Below are 20,517 nucleotides of genomic sequence, written 5' to 3' on the forward strand. Positions count from 1 at the left end.
CCGTGCATTTTCAGAGGGGGTGGAACCAGGAGCATTAACAAAGACCATATTTGTGACGCTAGCACTGAAGCAGGATAACGTGTGTGTGTGTGTGTGTGTGTGTATACACTCTGTATTGGAATAAATTAATCAGAGTTTCTCTATACCTGGGCCCTGCTGTTTCAACTGGAGAAGAGAACTTCGAGGACAATGAGCTAAGAAAATTCCAACATCCAATCACTATCAGCGGTTTAACCTACAAAGAAGCCTTATGTAAAAGCTAACTGTTTATGCTAGGCTAAATAACTCCAGCAGTTTGTATACAGGGAAGTATAAGGAAGAGTGTTGCTCCATTGATTTTGTTTTCCAAGGCCTCCGAAACAGTGGCTCCAAAAACTGCAAGCCAGTGTTTCCACTTTCAGGCCCTTTGGGGACATTCTCTCATAGTTGCGAGGCTGAAGAATGAGCATTGTGCATTTGATCCTCCCTAGCCATCACATCCTCACTGGCCCTGCACATTTAAAGCACATGACTTCCCTTGAAGAATTATGGGAACTGTAGTTTACACAGGAAAACTGATGTCATATGTTTCGTCAATTGCCTGTATTTTCAGTGATTTGCTTTAACCAATCAGGACAGTCCCTCTGTAAGAGACTATGAAAAAATCAAAATCAAACGTTGAATATGTGAAGACAGAGAAACACTTGCTAGCTTAGTTCCACTTGAACTCTGCACGTACTTTGGAATTATGTGTCTGTTTTTGCTTTGTCCCCGACCCATAATCTTGGTGCCACTGCAAAGCAATTAGAGAAAGCCATGGTAGTTCAAGCTAAGTAGACTCCCATCGGGGAGACTCTAATGGAAACTGATATAAAAGCACTGCTATTTGGAATTGGGAGAGATAAAAGCAATAGAGACGATTCCTAGAGAGGAGAGACAGATCTCAGAGGAGAGAATCTCTAGAAAAATTTATACAGGCTACAACCAACACAAACATGTGGACAGCTGTCTGATTGGTCATCTATGCCTGGGGAAAGTGTGCAGCTGTCCTATTGTCTTCAAAAAAGTAAAATCTTCTGAGCTATGGATGGGGAATAGAAACTGAACAGGGAAAACATAGGAGAAGGATGTTTTTCTCATGATGTCATGAAGATGCCCCATAAAATGTTCAGTAGTTCATCGCAATACAATTCTCAGCATTCTTTTGGTGAAACCATGACTGACTGTGCTATAAAACTGATATAAGTCCATTGGGTTATATATTCCCTATGGAGTACCATACCACTACCAAAACAGCAGATAAACTAGGATAAACCAGTCAGTTTCTTTTATTGGTTATCCTAGAGATTATTCAGATTGCTGCTCTTTATATATTGAAATTGACATTGCTTGATGTTTCCAGTGTGCATCCGGAACTATTTTTTTCAATGACTAAACATATGTCCAGATCATGATTTAGCACATACCAATCCAAACTATTTCTCCAAGAGTATCTTTGCATGTTGAAACATTCACACTGAAACCACAGAGCGAATCAGTGAGGCTTGGATTCATTATATAAAAATATGTGTAGGGCCGGTCCTAATATTAGGCAAAGTGAGGCAGCTGCTTCAGGCATCTGATTTTAGGTGTCATGAAAGGGCACCCAGTTGTTAGTTCTTTAATTTATTATTGTATTTTTATTATTAGGGGGGTGGGGAAGAGGCATATGTGGGATTTTCTTTTCTTGGGTGCCAAAATAATTTGGCTGGCTGTGGAAACTATTGAAGAAGTAGGGGGTGCCACTTGCCACTCTGCCTCAGACGTGAAAAAGTGTTGGACTATGTGGTCCACTTTTATTTCATTTGAAACAAAGAAAGAACATTAATATAGACCACCCCAGACCCACAGGAAACTGGTACACTTCTTAAATGTGCAGTGGTTGAATTAATGGTTGTTTTTTATTACTACTGTACTAATAGAGCTGGACATAGGGTTTGTGTGGCAGCAACAGAGAGGAACTCTAATTGATTGTATATTTGTTCCCAAATTTTTATTTATTTATTTTTTAAAGTCTTGGACTAGCTCTGCAGCCTTGAACGAATTATTCCCATATTTGTAATATGGATTCAACAGTACAAGAGAGCTGACAATAGGTTTTGGTTGGGCAGAAAAGTTCAATAAGTGGTGAGAAACAGTATATGGGAGGCTAGGATTAAAAATGTTCATTTCCCCTCTACAATATCTCTAATATCTGGAATTCTGCAGTTCTACTGAAAAATGTCTTCGAAAAACCCGTTGTTTCCCATCAGAATAACCCCTGAAATGCAGAGTTTATTCAACAGGCTGTCTCTTAATACTCACCTTTCACGCTCCTGCTCCAAGAGATTGGTAAAGTCATCGCTCTTATTCATGTAATCTGTATGTTTATGCTTCTCATTTTCCAGCTCGTAAACTGTGCGCCGATGGCATTTCTCTGCCAAGAGGAGCTGTTCGAGCATGCGCCGGTATGTTTCCTTCTGCTTCTCTTCCAGTCTGTCCAGCTGGTTGGTTGAAATATAAAATGGACTGTGTTAACTACATTGTTGGCTGACATTGGTACATCTGCTGGACAAGGATGTTGCATTACTGTAAACGTGGCATGGCCTCTTTCATTGCCTATAAGCAGTCACTAGTAATAAACACCACTGATTCCCATTAGCTTTGCCCACGACAGATCAAATGTAGAGGAGGACGACAGTTAAAATTGTAACCATACCAAACTGCTTCAGCAATGAGCTACTGACATTTTGATTTTGATGAGAGCTTAGGCTGAAGGAAGGGACTGATTATTCGGCTCACTATTTCAGATTTCATTGGAAGGAGAAAAGAAATTTCAGTGTGAAGGAAGGGAAGATTCTCAGTGAGGTTTAAAGGCTCACTCTTAAATCTCTTCAGAATTAAACTGTACAGAACAGTTTAAGAAGATTAGTTGTGATTGCCCTTTTATACTTCATGATCACTATAGCAATGTTCTCAGTGACAGCTAACAGTTACTCCTCTCTTTTTTTAAAAAAAAATGGGGGGAAAGTCTTCCTTTGGCATCTATGCCTAGCACAGAGACCCATTCTGTAATAATAGTCATCCATTATATAGAGTCAGCAAGTTAATCAGAAGTCTAGAAGTTTCTGTGGAATAGCTAAATGGGATTTGGAACACAGGGTGATTCACACACCCCAAACCCCACAGTATCCCTGGGGCTTATGCTTTCAAGACCAACAGGCCACATTTGGCTCCTGGGCTTGGTGTTCTCCATCCCTGTTTGAGAGAAAACACAGTCAACTTCACAGGACTACATAGAGATATCACAGTGGCTTGGTCACTGGTGTGTTGTGCTGCTGTGGAAATTTGCAAATGGTAACATACTGTTGCCCTTGGTTCCACATTCAGAACATGCATGTTTCCTCAGAGGTAATTCTCACAGTGTTCCCTTACTCAAAGGCATGTGTTTCTCCAATCACAGTCTCAAAGTCTGCTTTCTAGAATTTTAATTCTCGGAAACTTTGCAAACATGCAATGTGTTGAGCACTAACACACTATCACTATCAGATTAGGTATCTATGTACGCAAGTGTTGCCACTGCCACATGTTGTGCAAGAGATGAAAACAGAGACATGCAAGGTTGGGGGTGTGCCCATGCCTTCAGTCATGGTATTTTGTAAAGCAAATTGCAAATGCAAGTCAAAATGAAAAGGACATCCTGACTCAAGGTTCCTAAAGTAATTTGAAAGGTGCTTACCTCTGAAATTGGCTTCTCATATACATCTTCCCCTGTTGATTTCTCATGGGCAAGGGTAGCATCCCTGTGCAATATCCTGAGGACATTCTCTGGAGCTGAAGAGCCATAGTGCGCCTCCAGAATTTCAGGCTTTATTTTCTCTGTTTTCAGCATATGGATCACGTCTTCTCGAGCCTGCAAATTGACAATATTATTAATATTACTACTACTACTATTTAATTACTAAAACAATGAAATAGCAGCATTCTCGACTGCTGACGTACTATGGGCTGTATCCAATGGTGTCCATGTGTAAGCTGGGCACTTCGGGGGCAGTTCTGAATTCCTCATCTGAGGCCCTGTGGGTGGTAGGCAGGGATCTGAGCTCCCTCTAGGAACCAAGGCAACTGCTGTGGGGACCGCCAGTGGTGGGGCAGGGATGTCCAGTTCCAATAGGATCATTAGTGTGGGAAGGGTCCCACTCCTTTCATTCATTCATTTTATTTCAACAATTTGTATAAAGCTTAATGACAGCAGTCTTGAAGCAGTTTACACAGGAGAGCCCATACAATGAGCCACCTCCCATTCTTGCTCCTCATCTGAGAAGCCTGCAGACCCAAGGGCTGATCACTGATGCCCGCTTCAAGGCTTTGAAAAACGGGATTTAACATATTTGTAGTGGTCATATCTACTGACTGCCATAATAGATGTATGAAACCTCCATTTTTGGGTGTAGTTTACCTCAGAAAGCCAGAAGCTGGGAACAAGCAACAAGGAATGGCTATCACCATTTTGCCATGCTGTGGGGAAGAAGCTGTTAAACCCATGGCTTACTCATGAGTAGCCCTGTCAGCCAGGATTGGTTTCAGCTAAGTAAGGGTGGGGCTTGGACGATGTTTCAAGCCTCCAGACTCAGGCTGATGTCTTTTAAGCCTCAGAAGGCCCCAGAGAAAGAGGAAGCTTAGGGGAGATCAGCAACCAGTAGAGCTCACAAAGAACTGAAATTATATACTCCTTGTAGCTATTTATCCAGCTGCTGCATTCTGAACTAATTGTGCCTTCCAAACAGCTTTCAAGAGCAGCCCCACACTGAACACATGATAGTAGTCTAGTTGAAAGAACCTGGGTGTGCTGGGCTTCCAGAGAAGGTTTACTGATTGTTGCTAGAAAGAGAATGTTGGGTTAGATGGGCCTCTGGTCTGATCCAGGAAAGCAAATACTTCTGGGGCATTCATAGTCCCTAGCATGTTGTCTTCAAAGCTCTGGCATACCTGCTTTGTATAGGATGCTGCTGTAGTAATTATTTGGGTTAAAAGTACTGATTCGCAACACATCCAGAATTGTTTAACCATCAGCAATCTGAGCATTCCCTGGGTGGAAGCAACACCCCATTAGCTAGTTAATTTTAGGTTCAGTATAAGATGCTCATGAAGACCAACTGTTTCTTTGCTTAAAAGCATCATTGCCTCTTAGCCACCAACAACTTTGTTTCCTAGCTGATTGATGTGCCGTGTGAGATAATAATTGAACTCTGCTGTTAAAAGAGATCTGTTACTTCAATTATATAATGCCCATTGCACATGGAAGGAGCTTAGCAATGCTAAAGACAAATAGCACCACTCATAAATAAAGTTCTTCATGAAATCTTTTGAGATTTATTGGATATTATTAACTTCCCAAAAAGGCTCTTCGAGCCTTTATGGTGCACAGCTTGGGGTACATGACTACAGGCACCATGAAACAGGGGATCAAAGTTTACTAAGTCCAGACTTTTTCTTCTTTTTATGCTACACCCGTAACTGTCAAACTCTGGACATGAGCACTCTGTATTCCTCATTCAGTTTATTAATAGTGTAACAGCTGCTGCGTACTAGGATCAGAAATAAGATAAGGTCATGGATCCCCAGTGCAGTGTTGTGGTCATACCAGTGGTACATTTTCTAAATTTTAAAGGACTCTGTGCACTGGGCCTGACAAAGAACATCAATAAAAACTCACAAGGTAGCCCATTAAAGAATTTCAGGTGCCTGTTCTCAGGCAGCTGCAAAAGTTATCTCTCACAGCCAAAAGAAAGGTTCTCTTCAGTTTCTGGCAATTTAGGATAGTACGGCATGTGTCTTTCAGACGTTCATCATCCTGGTTGACAACATATCTACATGCAATACAGGCCCGGCATCAGCATCCTGGGGCAGCTGCTAGGGCCTCTGGACTCCCCACAGGGTTGTCCACCCCCACCCCCCACCACCAAAACCTGTCCTACACACTTCACAATGGGAAACTGGGACCATGAGTCTCCATTTTAATTTCTCACAATACACTAGAATGACAATATTTTGGGGATCCCAGGGCTTTGTGGGAAATTTAAGTGGCGGCTTCCACCTCTGGAGTGCTGCTGCCACCAAGAAAATCCGAGGAGCCCATCAACACAACAGAAGGCCCACTAGATTATGCTTTGCCCAGGCAAAGACCTGGGGTCTGCCAGAAGCAAATGCAGGCTGAGAAAAACATGCAAATGTTTCTTTTCTACAGTATGTGAGTTTCTACACACACTCACAAAGGCCGCTTTCCATCCTCCATCTAGTCATGAGGCATTATAAGGCCTCAAGGACATATTCCAGCCAGTCACAAACATTCTGGGTATGGAGCAAGGCCTGTGAGGGATGTGACCTGGGGAGAGTTTCAAGGGCCAGATGAAGAGGTCTCGAGGCTCACATTCAGCCCCTAGGCTCGAGGTTCTCCACTTGCATCTACAGTGGTACCTCAGGTTAAGTACTGTATACTATAAATTTGGAAAGTGGTTTGCTTGTCTGTCCACCCACCTCTCGAGATGACAATGCCAAGTTTGGCACCAAGGTTTCTGCGGTGGGGGTGGCAGACTTTGTCACTGTTTGGTTTCTGGGTGCCATTTTGAATCAAGATAGTGGACAAAAAAGTGACTTTGTCCATTTGGTGGGTGCCTCTCAAGATATTGTCACCAAACTCAGCATGAGGGTTCACAAGGCATAGTCTTCATCAAAGTTTGGGTGCTGGGCACCATTTTTAATCAAGATGAAGGACCTAACTGTGTTGTGACTTTGCCTGGTTTTTGGTGTGACATATCCAAACTCACGAATTACACAATCCATTTAAAAAAAATAGTTTCTACAGATTCCCAGGCAGCACCAGGCACACCCCACTACTTAGATATCTTTTTAAAAGATAAAATATACAGTTAAAACTTTTCCCATGTATCAGCAACACAACAACATCCCTTATTCAGGAGAGACAAATGAATAGCCCAGTGAAGTACCAGTTATACCAATTCAATGAATGGACTAACTCTGTTACATAATAATGCTGTGCTGGCTTGCACACACCCTCAAGCAACTAATAAAGTCTGATGTCAAAGGCAGGATATTGGGCCAGACAGACCTCTGATCTAAACCAGTGAGCCTATTATATTATTCTCTCTCTCTCTCTCTCTCTCTCTCTCTCTCTCTCTCTCTCTGTGTGTGTGTGTGCATGTGCATGCAACTATATATATAAACTGCACTTCCAATGGGACTGGGGGCTTTGCCTCCAAATGTTCAGAAGACAAAATGAGGCGAGAACTGCGGCACTGCAGCAGAGCCCCACTTTCTTACTTCTTACATCAGGCTTTGAAACAGATCAAATGCACCCTGGAAGACATCTGTCTGTTATTTCCTGCCATATAGCTTTTGGTTCGGCTTTATTGCCAGAGAGCTGCACAGATGATGTCACTTTTTCTGTGAAAAGAACCGGCCACCAGAGCCTTTTCACTGACATAATTCATTATCTGTAGTCTGGCCTGGGGACAGCAAATTCCCATGACCAGGAATTAACTATATACACTGCTTGATGTTGTCAGACTTTTTAAGGGCTGAAAGATATCATTTCTTGTTTTGTTGACACTGAAAGGGAGCCTTGTTCTGTATTATCACACCAAAGGGGAAGGTTAGTCGCAAGCCTACGGTTCCGTGATCCTTGGCATTACAAGAAGCAAAATCAAAAGGTCAATGTAGATTATGTACACAGATCAAAGTGTGTTGCGATATGTCTTACATGCTTCAGGAATTAAGGCATCACAATGGACAAACCAGCTGACTCGCGGTTTGCCCTCGCAGGTTATTATAAATGCTCTCATGGCCAAATTTAGCCATCTGCAGATATTGTGTCCATCAGGTTTATCAGTGGCTGGAGTTGCTGAGGGGAACCAGAGCAGTGTTATTCTCTTTTCCAGCGATTGCTGGAGGCTCTCATGAAGACGAAAGGACGCCCATGGGCATTTGTTGGTTGTGCTCAAGTCGAGTAACTGTGTTATGATGCTGAGTAAAGCCTGCAGCCATTTGACCAAAACCAAAGAAAGAAGAAGGAGGAAAGAAGAACAAGGCTCTGGGGCAATCCTCTAATCCTGAGTTTCCAATCCCAGGGAACTGGCATTGTTAAAAGAAAAGAAAAAAAACACACTACACATTGAAAGCTTAATATATTGCCTGTTTTGTCCTTCAGATTATCCAGCTTCCTGCAGCAGTGCAGCTTCTTTGCCATCCCATTGGGTTGGGGGGAGGACACAATTCCCACAGTGAACATGGAAAACTGGTGGGGGAACTGCTGTGAAGTTCAGGAGGTGTGGATAGAGCAAGGATGGGGAAGATTCTGCAGCTTGAGGGCCACCTTCCCTTCTGAGAAACCTGACTTCCATGTATGAATCCCTTGAATTTCTGTTTTAATTGCTTCTATGTGTTGTTACACTGTTTCCTTGGTTTTAAGCTGTACTGTGGTTTTAAAAGGCATTGTTTTTATATTGTACATAGAACTTACTATTTAGAAATTTAGAAATATTAAGTGGTTTGGAAATGTTTTAAACAAAATAAATTTGCAATGGGAGAAAAGCTCCCATTGGCACCAGGAGCTTTCCTCCCTTTGTGACCTGCAAGTGTGTGTGTTGATTCCAACCAGGACTGCAGCAGGGGCAAAGGGTTAAAGCCCCCCTCCTCCACACTCTGGTCGCGTTTCAGCTCAGGGCCCCTTGTGTTGGGATGGTGGGAAAAATCGATTCATCTCTCACTGAAAGGTGAATCTACCAAACCCATACTTTCCAAAAGCGCATGGGAACCAAAATGCAACCTTCCGTTCAAAATTTGCACATCTCTGAATTTTGCAATACATTTCTGCAGCCAAGTCATGTTCAAAAAAGCATGTGCTGGGGGTAAAGTATACATTTTTTTAAAAATCACATATTACTGAAAATAAGATACACATTTTTTGCAATGAATTTTTCTATTAAGGGAAACTGAGTGCAAATGTGTTTATAAGGAGAAATTTGCGCTAAAATGCTGGTGAATTTTCACAAAGATATTAAAATAAAAAGAGGTGGATAAAGGAACTTAAGACTGAGAAACTGAGAGAAACTGAAATTGACAGAGTCACCATCTCTGCTTACATTTTTGCTAACCAAAAATCACAGACATGCCTTGTCAAACTGATCACATCTAGCATAGTCGGGTCTAGCTTTGCCCTTAGATTAAGAATCAAATTTCTCACAGAGAGGTGTAGAGCCTGGGAACTGTGAGTTCTGCTCTGCTCATGGAAAGAGGCTTTCCTGCAGCCTCATCCCCTCCCCGCCACCCGAAAAAGACGCTTCTCTTGAGAGTTAGGGCCATACTCGAGAATAGCATTTGATGTGGCCTGGGGGCTGCAGCTGTGTGGAGGAAACGGCAGAAATCCAAGACCACCACCCCTTTGTGCAAGTGAAAGCGCCATCCACTCAAATGCTTCCTTGGATCCAAGCCAGTGTTACCTAAATGAATCACTGAATAAACACACACAGGAGACAGGAAAAAAAGGCAAGCTTTGGGTGGTCCATGTCTTTCTTGGATACAGATACCAGAGTAGAAGACACAAATAGTGTACAAGTACCAAGAGGTCATACTGAGTTGCAAAAAAGTAGTAACCAGAAAAGGATTGGGCCTGTTGTATTTTGAAACATAGAATTGTAGAGTTGGAAAAGACCATGAGGGTCATCTAGCCCAACCCCCTGCAACACAGAACTCTTTTGCCCAACGTGGGGCTCAAACCATGACCCTGAGATTAAGAGTCTCATGCTCTACCAACTGAGTTATTCCACTGTTTATATGTGCAAGGAGCGTTCACAAGTCCTAGCGCAGAGAAGCCCACTTCAAGGTACTTGTATTGGTTTAAAAAGGCCTAGCTCCCCATAAAACTGGCTGTGCTTTCTTGGCTCTACAACCTCTGGCTGTGGCTTGCTGCTTGCAATATGGTGTCATGTGAGAGAGCCTTCCCAGTGGGGGAGCCTTCCCCTTTGTAAAATCTCTCCCCTCCACACCATCCAGGCCTAGTTTCATCTACAGCAGGAATGGCAAATTGTGGTCCTCCAGATGCTGTTAATTTCCAGGTCCCATTATTCCGGATTACTGCCCGTGCTGGTTGGGGCTGACAGGAATTGGGAGTTCAAGACCATCCAGAGGCTTACAGGTTTCCTATGCCTGAGCTATTGTAAAGTCCTGACTAATCACTTAAGAAGAGCAGCACAAGTGTCTATTTTGCAGTAAACAGATGGATCAATAAAATGGGTTTTGCACTTAAGTTAGTTCCCGCATAATTTTGGTGGCAGTCTCATAACCAAGAATGCAAATTGCCCCTCATTCTTTATTGTCACATACTGTATTTAATTTGCAAAGTTCTTTGCAAAGTGTTGATATCTGATGCCCAACGACACACTTGTTTGATATTTTGGCAAGAATCTAATGGCATTTTTTAAGATGTCAATTGTTCAGGCACCTGGTATTATTTTATTTTTTTAAAAGAAAGTCAAGTTAAATGCCTACTGAGCAAAAGACAGGAACAGCAATACTTTGATGTGCAGCACTTGTTCCATTTGAGCTGGCCAACAGGTGGAGCCTTTAAACCAGATACCCACAAAACTAGAAAGGCAAACCCTTTTGAAGTTGGCTGTTTTGCATTTGTTCTCATTAAGAAGGCATTCATTTTGCACAAGCAGTGTGGCCTGCACCTGAAAAGAAGACCAAGAGATCCCAGTCTATTTATAATCTATTGATATCTATTGATAATCTAGGCAATGCAAGAACACAGAGGTATGTGATGAATGGCATTATTGTGTCAGACTTCCTTTATTCTGAGCACACACAGACACGCGTTCCCTCACACAGCAAAGGAAGCAGAGGTCTCCACTATGGCATAGCGATTATACCGTAGGAAAGGGCCATAGGCCAATGGAATAGTGTTAAATCATTGGCATTACCAGGTAGGGCTGCAAGAAACCACCACAGAACTTTGAAGGGGCCTGGCCCCTTCATTTAAAATATTTGGGGGGCTGTCCCCTGCCCCCCTTACCAGGCACCCCTGATTATGACTAAATCAGTCACATTGTGTGCATTGCCCTAGCAAGTGCTTCTGTTGTGACATGATGGCTGTTTAATGCAAAACTATCCTTCCATTTGTAGCTGCTAGCAAAGAAAAATCCCTGCTGTCGATTAGCCTGGTTTCATTTATTTTGGAAGGGGAATGAGGTAGCTAGTTCAACCAGATGCTGCTGGACTACTATTGGTTGTGCTGGCTGGGGCTGATGGGAATTGGAGCCCTATGATATCTGAAGAGGTATCTGGGTGGCGCTAGTGTTGTTAACAGGAGGTTCCTCTCCTATCTCCTGCCTCATGTGTTCGAAAGGTCCTTTCCTTATCTATTTTGGTCAGGTGGTGCTTCTTCCTGCCTCCTACCTCCCCTCACCCAGTCTGTCAAGCATTTCAGTGAATTTTTCAACCACGTTATAAAAATCCAGCTGCCTTCTTCCACAACAGGATAAACTCTGATAGCAAAGCTAGTCCCTCCCTGTTTCATCACTGCAAAATATATAAAGATTTGTTTGCAGATGCCTGGCATTAGTGTAACACTAAAAACAGCTGCAGGGCTAGTCAGCCGTTGGCTCTTCGTATAGGAAGACCCAGAGAGAGAAGACTATGGTTAAAGCTCCATGATTCAAAACACCGAGCAAGGAGTTGACTGCATACAGCAAAGGAAAAGAAAAGCATATATAACATGCTACAATGTACAGTGGTACCTTGGGTTACAAACGCTTCAGGGTATAAACACTTCGGGTTACAGACTCCGCTAACCTGGAAGTAGTACCTCGGGTTAAGAACTTTACCTCAGGATGAGAACAGAAATTGCTTGCCGGCGGTGCAGCGGCAGCAGGAGGCCCCATTAGCTCAACTGGTACCCCAGGTTAAGAATGGTTTCAGGTTAAGAACGGACCTCTGGAACGAATTAAGTTTGTAACCCGAGGTACCACTGTATTAGGTCACTGTAATAGCTGGGCAGTCCTGCCAGACTCTCCACCTTTAGCTTATTATCATCTGGGCCACTCTATCCATTGATTTGACATCATGGAGTCATCAAGGGGGGAAAGGAAGGTTTGGGGGGCAATAGTTTCTTTAAAACAGACACACAACCACCCTGTGGATCATTCAGTCTATTCATTTCAATAGCTTCAACAAATGCTGGTATAATAGGTGCTGAGTTTCAGTACTGCTTTTGTTGGGCGGAGAAGTATTATATGTTTCTGTGTGTTTTCTGGCAAAAGCCTTCCCTGTTCTGTTTGCGTGATGCTGTCTTGTACAATGGGATTTTTTCTTTCTTTCCTAATTAGTGATTTTTGGATGCTGTTATGAGACAGATGGAGTCATACAGACTTAGATGCTGACTAACTGGCCTCTCATTTCCTTTACAGAGATCACAGGGATGTAGTTTGGCCTTCAATCTTTCTTGACCTCAGAGAGGAGACTCAGCTTCTCCTTTCTTCCAAGTCAACTGGGACTTTATGCCTTTGAAGGAGAGTCCAAGAGTTCTCCCCAAGATCACTCACTCATTCATTATTGATTTTTTATAAGGCCTTCCTCCCAAAGGAGCCCAGGCATATGTCTTCAAAATGGTTGGATTATATGGCACATGTACACAGGAACTCTGCGTTATATATGTCAAGGCACAAATGTCTTCTATAGCACAGAAGCAAAAAATATTTCAAAAAAATAGAGGGGCAGAGAATTTCTGATATACCTGCAGTTCTCCTTCCATTATACTAAGGAGACGAATCAGGTCCTCTTTAGATAGATCTATTGATTTCTTGCTTTTCCGCTCACTAGGACCTGGCAGTCTGCTGTGTTGCTTGACGTTGCTTGAGCCTGAACCTTCATCCTCTTTCCGGTTAGATTTGTTCTTTTTCTTTGCATCTTCCGGAAGGTTTTGGTTTTCTGTGTTGCTTATAATGGTCTTTGACTTGGAGAAATGCCCGTTGGATGAGCTTTCTCCACCTTGATTTCGGGATCTCATCCTGACCTGGATAAAACAAAACCAAAAATAAAATAAAATTGAAAGCTAGGGTTTTTAGTTTTATTTGAAAATTTGAAAACATGTGGGGAAATATTTGTTTATTTTTACTCCATCTGCACAGGAACTTCCAAACCAGTAACAATGTATTAATATATTTTTTTTTAAAGTAAGATACTTTCATAATAATTATAAACAACACCTTTTTCGATGAAATTCGGCAGAAAAATACTTTGGTATCTCATTTAAGCATCCAGGCAGGTTCACTGCAGTTGTCAGTCAGCCATACACAATAAAACAGAACTATGGCAAACTTTAGAGGCAACCATTTTAAAAGTGAAGGAGGAAGATGGCAAAACTATTGCTGCAGTCCTAAGTCTACTCAGATGTAAGCAGCATTAAGTTTGGTGTAACTTCCTCCCAGGTAAGTTGGTACCAGATTGCAGCCTCCAATAACAGGGCCATATTCAGTTTTGGCAACAATTGGTAAATGCTTAGCTCTTCAACAAGTTCCTCAGTCACTAAAAGGACTTGGCAAGACCATATAAAACTGTAGCTTCCCCCCAAGTTTCTCACAGCAGACTATTTAGTATTTTTGTCCATACAAATATTTTCAGTTTCTGGCTTTCATTCTCACATGCAACATTTGTCACAATTTCATCCTTCTCTCCTTCCCTCCCTTCATAGTTTCCATTTTCCTATGTAGCTTTCCTGCCCTCAGAAAAGGCTTTCATCCACCTAATCATTACCAGTTTCTCTCCAACTGCACCTCTCAGCCTCTCCTAAACTATTGTAAGATGTAGAAGCTCCTCTCTTGAACTAATCAGTAAAGTCCATTATCCTCTGTGGCTTAAAATCTCGCCATATTATCCTCTTCTGTCTCTGTTCTTGCAACGTTTTTCGCAAGGGAAAAAAACAACCTCTGTCTGTAATATTAATTAGGCACTTAATCTAATTACAGTGATTATGAAGACAAAAAAACATGCAAATGCATAGTGAAAATAATATTATTTTGATCTTTTCTTAATAACCTCTTCCTCTGAATTTAATGTTCGATTTGATGCTTGGAATCTTATCTGACTTGTCAACCATACACAGGACAACGTGGTTTGGTGCAACTGACCATCTAGTCTCCATTCATGAGGAATTTAATAAGGCCAGATTAATAGTGACATTGTAAATCCTAAGGCACTTTAGCAAATCTGTTTGGGGGAAACTACAGAGCAGAGAAGGGCTTGCAGTTAGCCAGTGCTATGCTTGCCTCCTAAACATAGGTCTTATTACTTCTCAAATTTCCATCACTATCACAGTGCTGTAGTTTCAATGAATTCAGTAAGCTTTCCCCAGTAGAAGTAGCTGTGAGCCACAGAACAGCACTCTTTCTCCATCCTGAGCCTCACATCTGCAATACAAGGCTAATGCTGTTGTCTTTCCTAACAGAGCTGTTTGAATAAGGATTACGGATATAAAGCATGAGCATAGCACTTTGAGCTCTCAGTATGTGCCATGCAACTGTGAAGCATTATTGCTGGAAGGGCTTTAACTCATGCAGATGCTTTGCATGCAGAAGGTTCTGGATCAATCCCCACCCTGCATCTCCAGAAGCAGCTAAAAAAGACCTCACCTGAAACTAGTTTGTGGCCATTCATTATACACAATACTGAGATAGCCTGGATGAACCAAGGTCTATCTTGTGATAAGGCAGCTTGCCATGTACTATTGTAGTTTCCAATACCCTGGTTCCTTCTCCATTGCCATCCTTAAGCTCTTTCACCATTTTATTTGCCCCAGTTGAAGGAGAAAAATCAAGCACAGAGTTCTTCTTTGTAGCCTTATTTCTATTAGGAAAATGATCATATGAAGATTTATGGGTTCAGACTAAGTTGGTCCCACTGAAATCCAACCCACTGGCTCCTAGGCTCTTGAATACCTAAACAGAATATCCTCACTCAAGCAGTGGCATTTTTCTCTCTTAGAAGGTCTGTGCCCCCACTCTAAAAATAAATATCTATTATGAACGTGAACAATACCTGTGGGGTTTAGGAAACACTTGGTGTCTCAGGATTGTGGTGGAAAAATAAACATTGGCCAATGTTTCCTTTCAGGCCAATTCAATTTGCTACTGAACTGTAATAGGTCATGAGCATTTCAGTCTACTTCCTTTTCAGGAAAAAGTACTTAGCTCTCATGGTGACTCAGATGTTTTGTTGGGTCTCATTCCACCCCATCAGTAAGTGACATGAACATCACATAATAATAACCTATTTGGAGATTTCACATAGTTTAAGGGTGGGTCGGCCAATTACTTAATGATTGTAGAACATGCTTTTTATTGATGAGCAGTACATTTTTATTGGTGAGCAGTTCTTGGGGGAAGGCTAAGCAGGATCTCCTAGTACAAAGATTGCCAACTTGCTGGGGCCTGATGGCACATTTGCAAACAGGAGAAATTGTTATGGGCACCACACGCACCCAACATGACCAATAGCTCTATTCCGTTGACTACAACAGAATGAATGATCTAACACAAAAAAGCTTGGGGATAAAACCAGGAGTGGGTTTATGTAATGAATGTCTTTGAGCTTCATTTTGTAACTGGGCCCAATTCCTGAACTGAGCATGCGCTCAGAGGCAGCCTGTCTCTTAATCCTACGAGGAGGTCCACCCTCCAGAGCCACTAGAGTGCACCTGGCTCTGAACAGTGGTATTTGGGGTGTAATGGGTGAACGCTTGACCTGACTTTTGTCTGGTTTGCACATACTCAGGCAAATACTTTTGCACTTCCATGCATGCTATTTCACATGCATATCACAATCAAAAGCTTCAACAGTCTCTCCAAGCACAGGAGATTGCACTTTGCGCTCTTTCTCTGTTTTCTAGGAATTTCATAATTCCACTGCTTTATTTATATTGGAGATTAGCATCTCTGATTTCTTTAGACTGGGAGTATAAATGTGTTAAGTTGTGAGTTTAAATGCACCTGTGATTTTATGTTTATGCTGCACCATATTAGCCAACATATGACTTATGATTCTTTTTGTTTTATTTTGTTATAAATGGATGCTTTATTGGTTGTCCCAAATAAATCATTGGTGTGATGTGAACAACCTGTTTAGGCACACAATAGGATGATGCTTGACTGCTTCTCTGGGAAAGTTTTCACCTCTCATAATCATGTTAAGTACACACACTCTCCTAAATACATGTACCACAGGGTTCCTAGTAGAAAAGCAAAGTGGATCCTACAAGCCTGAAATCTTCCCATCTCTGTTCCACATTATTTAACTGAGAGTTCAAAAATTATGGTAGATTGTGCTAACTTGGTAACAAAAGATGAGAGGGAAAACAACATAGCGAACTTGCTATTTTAGATATTTGCATACGAGTGAAATGAAAGAAGTATGAGAAATAAACAAATGGAAATTGCTAGTTTGGCAAACAGGATGGATTTTTGACTTGCACTGCTTCAAATTCTTCATCCCCCCACAAGGAAATCTGTGCAGAATTCCAGTAAAGTGGAACCAGGAGAGATTAGATGCAAAAAGGGGGCGAGGGGAAATATTACAAGAACACTGATTTCATGGTGTTCCAAGCATGAAAACAGAACAGGACAAACAAAACCTGGTTTCTTCATTGATGTGGCTAATAAAAGTTGTTCCAGAACAAAACATATACCCAACCAGCATTATTAACAGTAAGCAGTTCGTAGTTTTTTTTAAGCAGCCAAATAACTACATTGCTTTAAAGCATCTCATTTGGTAAATGCTGCAAATTCATGACTGAATGAGCCTGGCAATAATAATTTTGCCACTACCACACTACCTCAGGATCCTTTTGCATGCCTTTTGCATACAATATGCACAAAACCACCAAAAGCCACTCTCATATGTAAAATTGGATATATATCGTACACCCAAGATGTTAAAAGTAAAGGGGAAAATTAAAAAGTTAGTGTTTACGTTGTTTTCAACAGTATGAAGAAAACATTGCGTAACTCTTCAAGGCAGTGAATTTTTGTCTCATTTTATGTGGTAGGTACATGAGTGTTCTGGTTATTTACTTAAACCTTTGTTGTTCTGGGAAACAGTGCTTCAATTTTCAATAATTATCAACATGTGTGCTTTTAATTACATGACTTCTACATTGGTTTTGTGGAGATCAGAAAGAAATCTTTCCATGGAATTTGCTGACACGGAGGATGTCAGAAGAGGATCAACCTAATCTTGTTTTCTTTCATCTAGTGTAAGATATATACTCATCAGAGCTCTTGGGAAAACAGGCCAAATCAGATAATGCTGTGGCATCAGTAATACTTGTAGAATCAGATAAAGAGGCTGGTCGGAATTACATATAGATAGGAAACCAGTGGAGAGGCACATGTCAGTTAGACAAGCTGGCTTTGACTAGCACCTCATTTCTACGAATTGGCTTAACCTAACAGTGGTGTAAGTAATAACCCCTTGTTCCCATCTCCTGTTTTCATTGACATTGAAATAGCTACCAATTCTACTGCTTTAATAGAATGCAAATATGCTCATATGAGAGAAGTTGAAGTGTCCATAGCTGAAATTGATTTCAGATGAAATTGATCAGATGAAAAAATCTGTACCAATTTACCAGTGTTAGCACATTTTTCCTACAGATCAACAGAGGCTGAAGTCTTATTTTTTAAATTTTATTGTTACCAGGGCTTTTTTTTCCAGCTGAAGTTCTCTGAAATTCAGTTCTAGCAACTCTCAAGTGAGCACCATTGCCATTATAAGGGAACAAGTTCATGATGAGTCCCGGCACCTATTTTTCTAGAAAAATAGTACTGATTGTTACATTTACAGTGGTACCTCGGGTTACAGACACTTCAGGTTACAGACTCCACTAACCCAGAAATAGTACCTTGGGTTAAAAATTTTACCTCAGGATGAGAACAGAAATTGTGTGGCAGTGGCGCGAGACCCCATTAGCTAAAGTGGTACCTCAGGTTAAGAACAGTTTCAGGTTATGAACGGACCTCTGAAATGAATTAAGTCCTTAACCTGAGGTACCACTGTATATCCCATCTTTCCGCCAAGGAGCTCGTGGTTCTCCTCCTCCCCATTTTATCCTCACAACAACCCTGTGAGGTAGGTTAGGCTGAGAGACTGACTTGTCCAAGGTTACCCACGGAGTGAACGCTGGACTCTCAGGTCTTAGTCCAACATTTTCCAGGCTGAGTCTTACAGTATCATGGCAGCATGGTACCCACTGAAAAGCACAATTCCTGCCTGGCAAGGAATGTTCAAGTCACATGCAATCAGCTTAACTGGCAACCATTTGGTCACTGATGCAGGAATTAATGACAGACATGGTTAGGGCTATCCTGATAATTCAAGTTTCCACACTCTACTAAAGAGGCATGGAGCAGAACAACAGGAAAGCCACTTTAACGTAGCTTTGTATATGTAAGATTTTTCTTAGTTTTTCTCTCCTTTATGTCATCACATTCATCTGTGAGCACAGCTCCTGAAGTTTAGCTTCAAATGAACAAACTGTATCTTGCTCCAAAATTTGCTTCATCGTCAGCAAATAAGGGCGATAGCAGCAGGAATGTATCTGGCAAGTTACCAGATAGATTAGCTTGCCTACAAAAGGCTTCCTTTGCTCTTGAAATGGCTAATCCTCAGTATTAGGAAACGTTTGCCATTTTTTCTATTGTCAGTAGGAAACTGACTCTGTGTGCCATGCATTTGTTCACTGTACTCTCAAACAGCTTTTAATGGTCATTACACTTCCCACAGTAATGTCTTGTCTTGGTTCAATATGGCAAGAACTTGCTGATGTCACCTTATGTGGTCAGCACAACATGCTGGTAATATACACAGCTGTTGGCTCTAATTTCTGGCTCCAATGCCCTATCCTTCAACTTCCCCATCAAAATATTATATTATTGCCACACTTTGTGCAGAAACTTAATTCTAATTCTCCAACCCCAGTAAGGTAATGTTCAACACCTCTTGCAGAGACCCATCTTCTTCCACAGGCAATAACTGTATTCCTCTGTGAGAACTGATACATAGAGTGTTACACCTGCACTTGTTTAAGCTGAGAAGGGTAAGACAGAGGCAAAGGCATGAGATCAGGCTGCTGGACCAGATGGGACATTGTCCTGATGCAGCAGGCTCTTCTCATGTTCTTATTTAGGTCAGAGCCTGGTAATAGCATTGATGTTGTTTAGTCGTTTAGTCATGTCCAACTCTTCGCGACCCCCATGGACCAGAGCACGCCAGGCACTCCTGTCTTCCACTGCCTCCCACAGTTTGATCAAACTCATGGCTAAATCCTTTCCAGTAGTCTGCCAGGTTTTGGGTTCAGGATCTGCAGTGGATTTGAGGCCTGACATAGGGCTTATCCATACCTGTTTGTCCCACCACTTTCCCCAGCAGAACCCAATCTTTAATGATGAATTGGAGCAAACAGTAATTGGGTTTTATGCGGATTGCTATTTGTTCCAATTTAGCGCTAAAGAGCATGTTTTCTGGGGGGGAGCAGCAGGGCAAGTGGAAAACTGCTAGGACCTGTGTCTAGCAGAAGTGTGGGTGAGCCCACACTGCCAAATAGATACCAATCATACAACGAGAACATCCTACCTTCTAGAGAAAACTTGCGATAAATCTGTGGGCAGGACACAAACTTATATTTCCTAGTAACTGCAGTTAGTGTTCAGGTTACTGAGAAGGACTGAATTCATGCGGGGCACTTTCCAACAAATAATTCCTTATCTGAAAAGCTGTAGTAGTACAAACCAACACAAGGGCAAAGCCAGGTGTCTTTGAGTTGGCCTTTAGTGAACATTGCTAGACTTCATTATACAGTGGTACCTTGGGTTACAGATGCTTCAGGTTACAGACTCTGCTAACTCAGAAATAGTACCTCGGGTTAAGAACTTTACTTCAGGATGAGAACAGTAATCACATGGCACCGGCATGGCAGCAGCGGGAGGCCCCATTAGCTAAAATGGTACCTCAGGTTAAGAACAGTTTCAGGTTAAGAACGGACCTCCGGAATAAATTAAGTTCTTAACCCGAGGTAGCACTGCATATCTGGCCTCTTATAGTGAAGAAGTCTGTCATGGGCTGGGTGGATGCAAAGGAATGGTACAGCATGAGACTCTTCTTAATCTCAGGGATGTGGGTTCGAGTCCTTGTTGGGTAAAAAAAATTCCTGCACTGCAGGAGGTTGTCCTTGTGGTCCTTTCCAACTCTACCATTCTGTGATTCTGCGAATGGTGGAAGGCAGCAATGGGGGAACCCCCAAGGGAAGAAGGAAATTGGGGGGGGGAGGCGTCAGAAGCTGAAGCGGTAATAGGACTTGGTGAGCAGGGAGAGTTTGTGGCAGAGAGAAGTCCAGAAGCAGAAGCAGGAGAGGAGGGAGGCCCACAGGCATGGATGAATCAGGCTGGTGAAAAA

General features: G+C 42.0%; 1 protein-coding gene across 4 annotated transcripts in view; it reads right to left on the minus strand.

Annotated features, from left to right (window-relative positions):
- FILIP1 (filamin A interacting protein 1) overlaps positions 1-20,517 on the minus strand; it is an 80,972-nt gene that overhangs the window by 29,446 nt on the left and 31,009 nt on the right. For all 4 annotated transcript variants that reach the window (XM_081187331.1, XM_081187332.1, XM_081187333.1 and 1 more), the window contains 3 exons: positions 12,809-13,087; positions 3,737-3,910; positions 2,323-2,501 (listed from right to left, as the gene is read on the minus strand). In XM_081187331.1, the coding sequence (XP_081043457.1) occupies positions 2,323-2,501; positions 3,737-3,910; positions 12,809-13,081 (626 nt within the window). In that variant the 5' untranslated portion in view covers positions 13,082-13,087. Of the gene's footprint in view, positions 1-2,322; positions 2,502-3,736; positions 3,911-12,808; positions 13,088-20,517 lie in introns of those variants that run through there.

Source organism: Podarcis bocagei (genome assembly GCF_964188305.1).
Source record: "Podarcis bocagei genome assembly, chromosome: 3".
Classification (NCBI taxonomy): domain Eukaryota; kingdom Metazoa; phylum Chordata; class Lepidosauria; order Squamata; family Lacertidae; genus Podarcis; species Podarcis bocagei.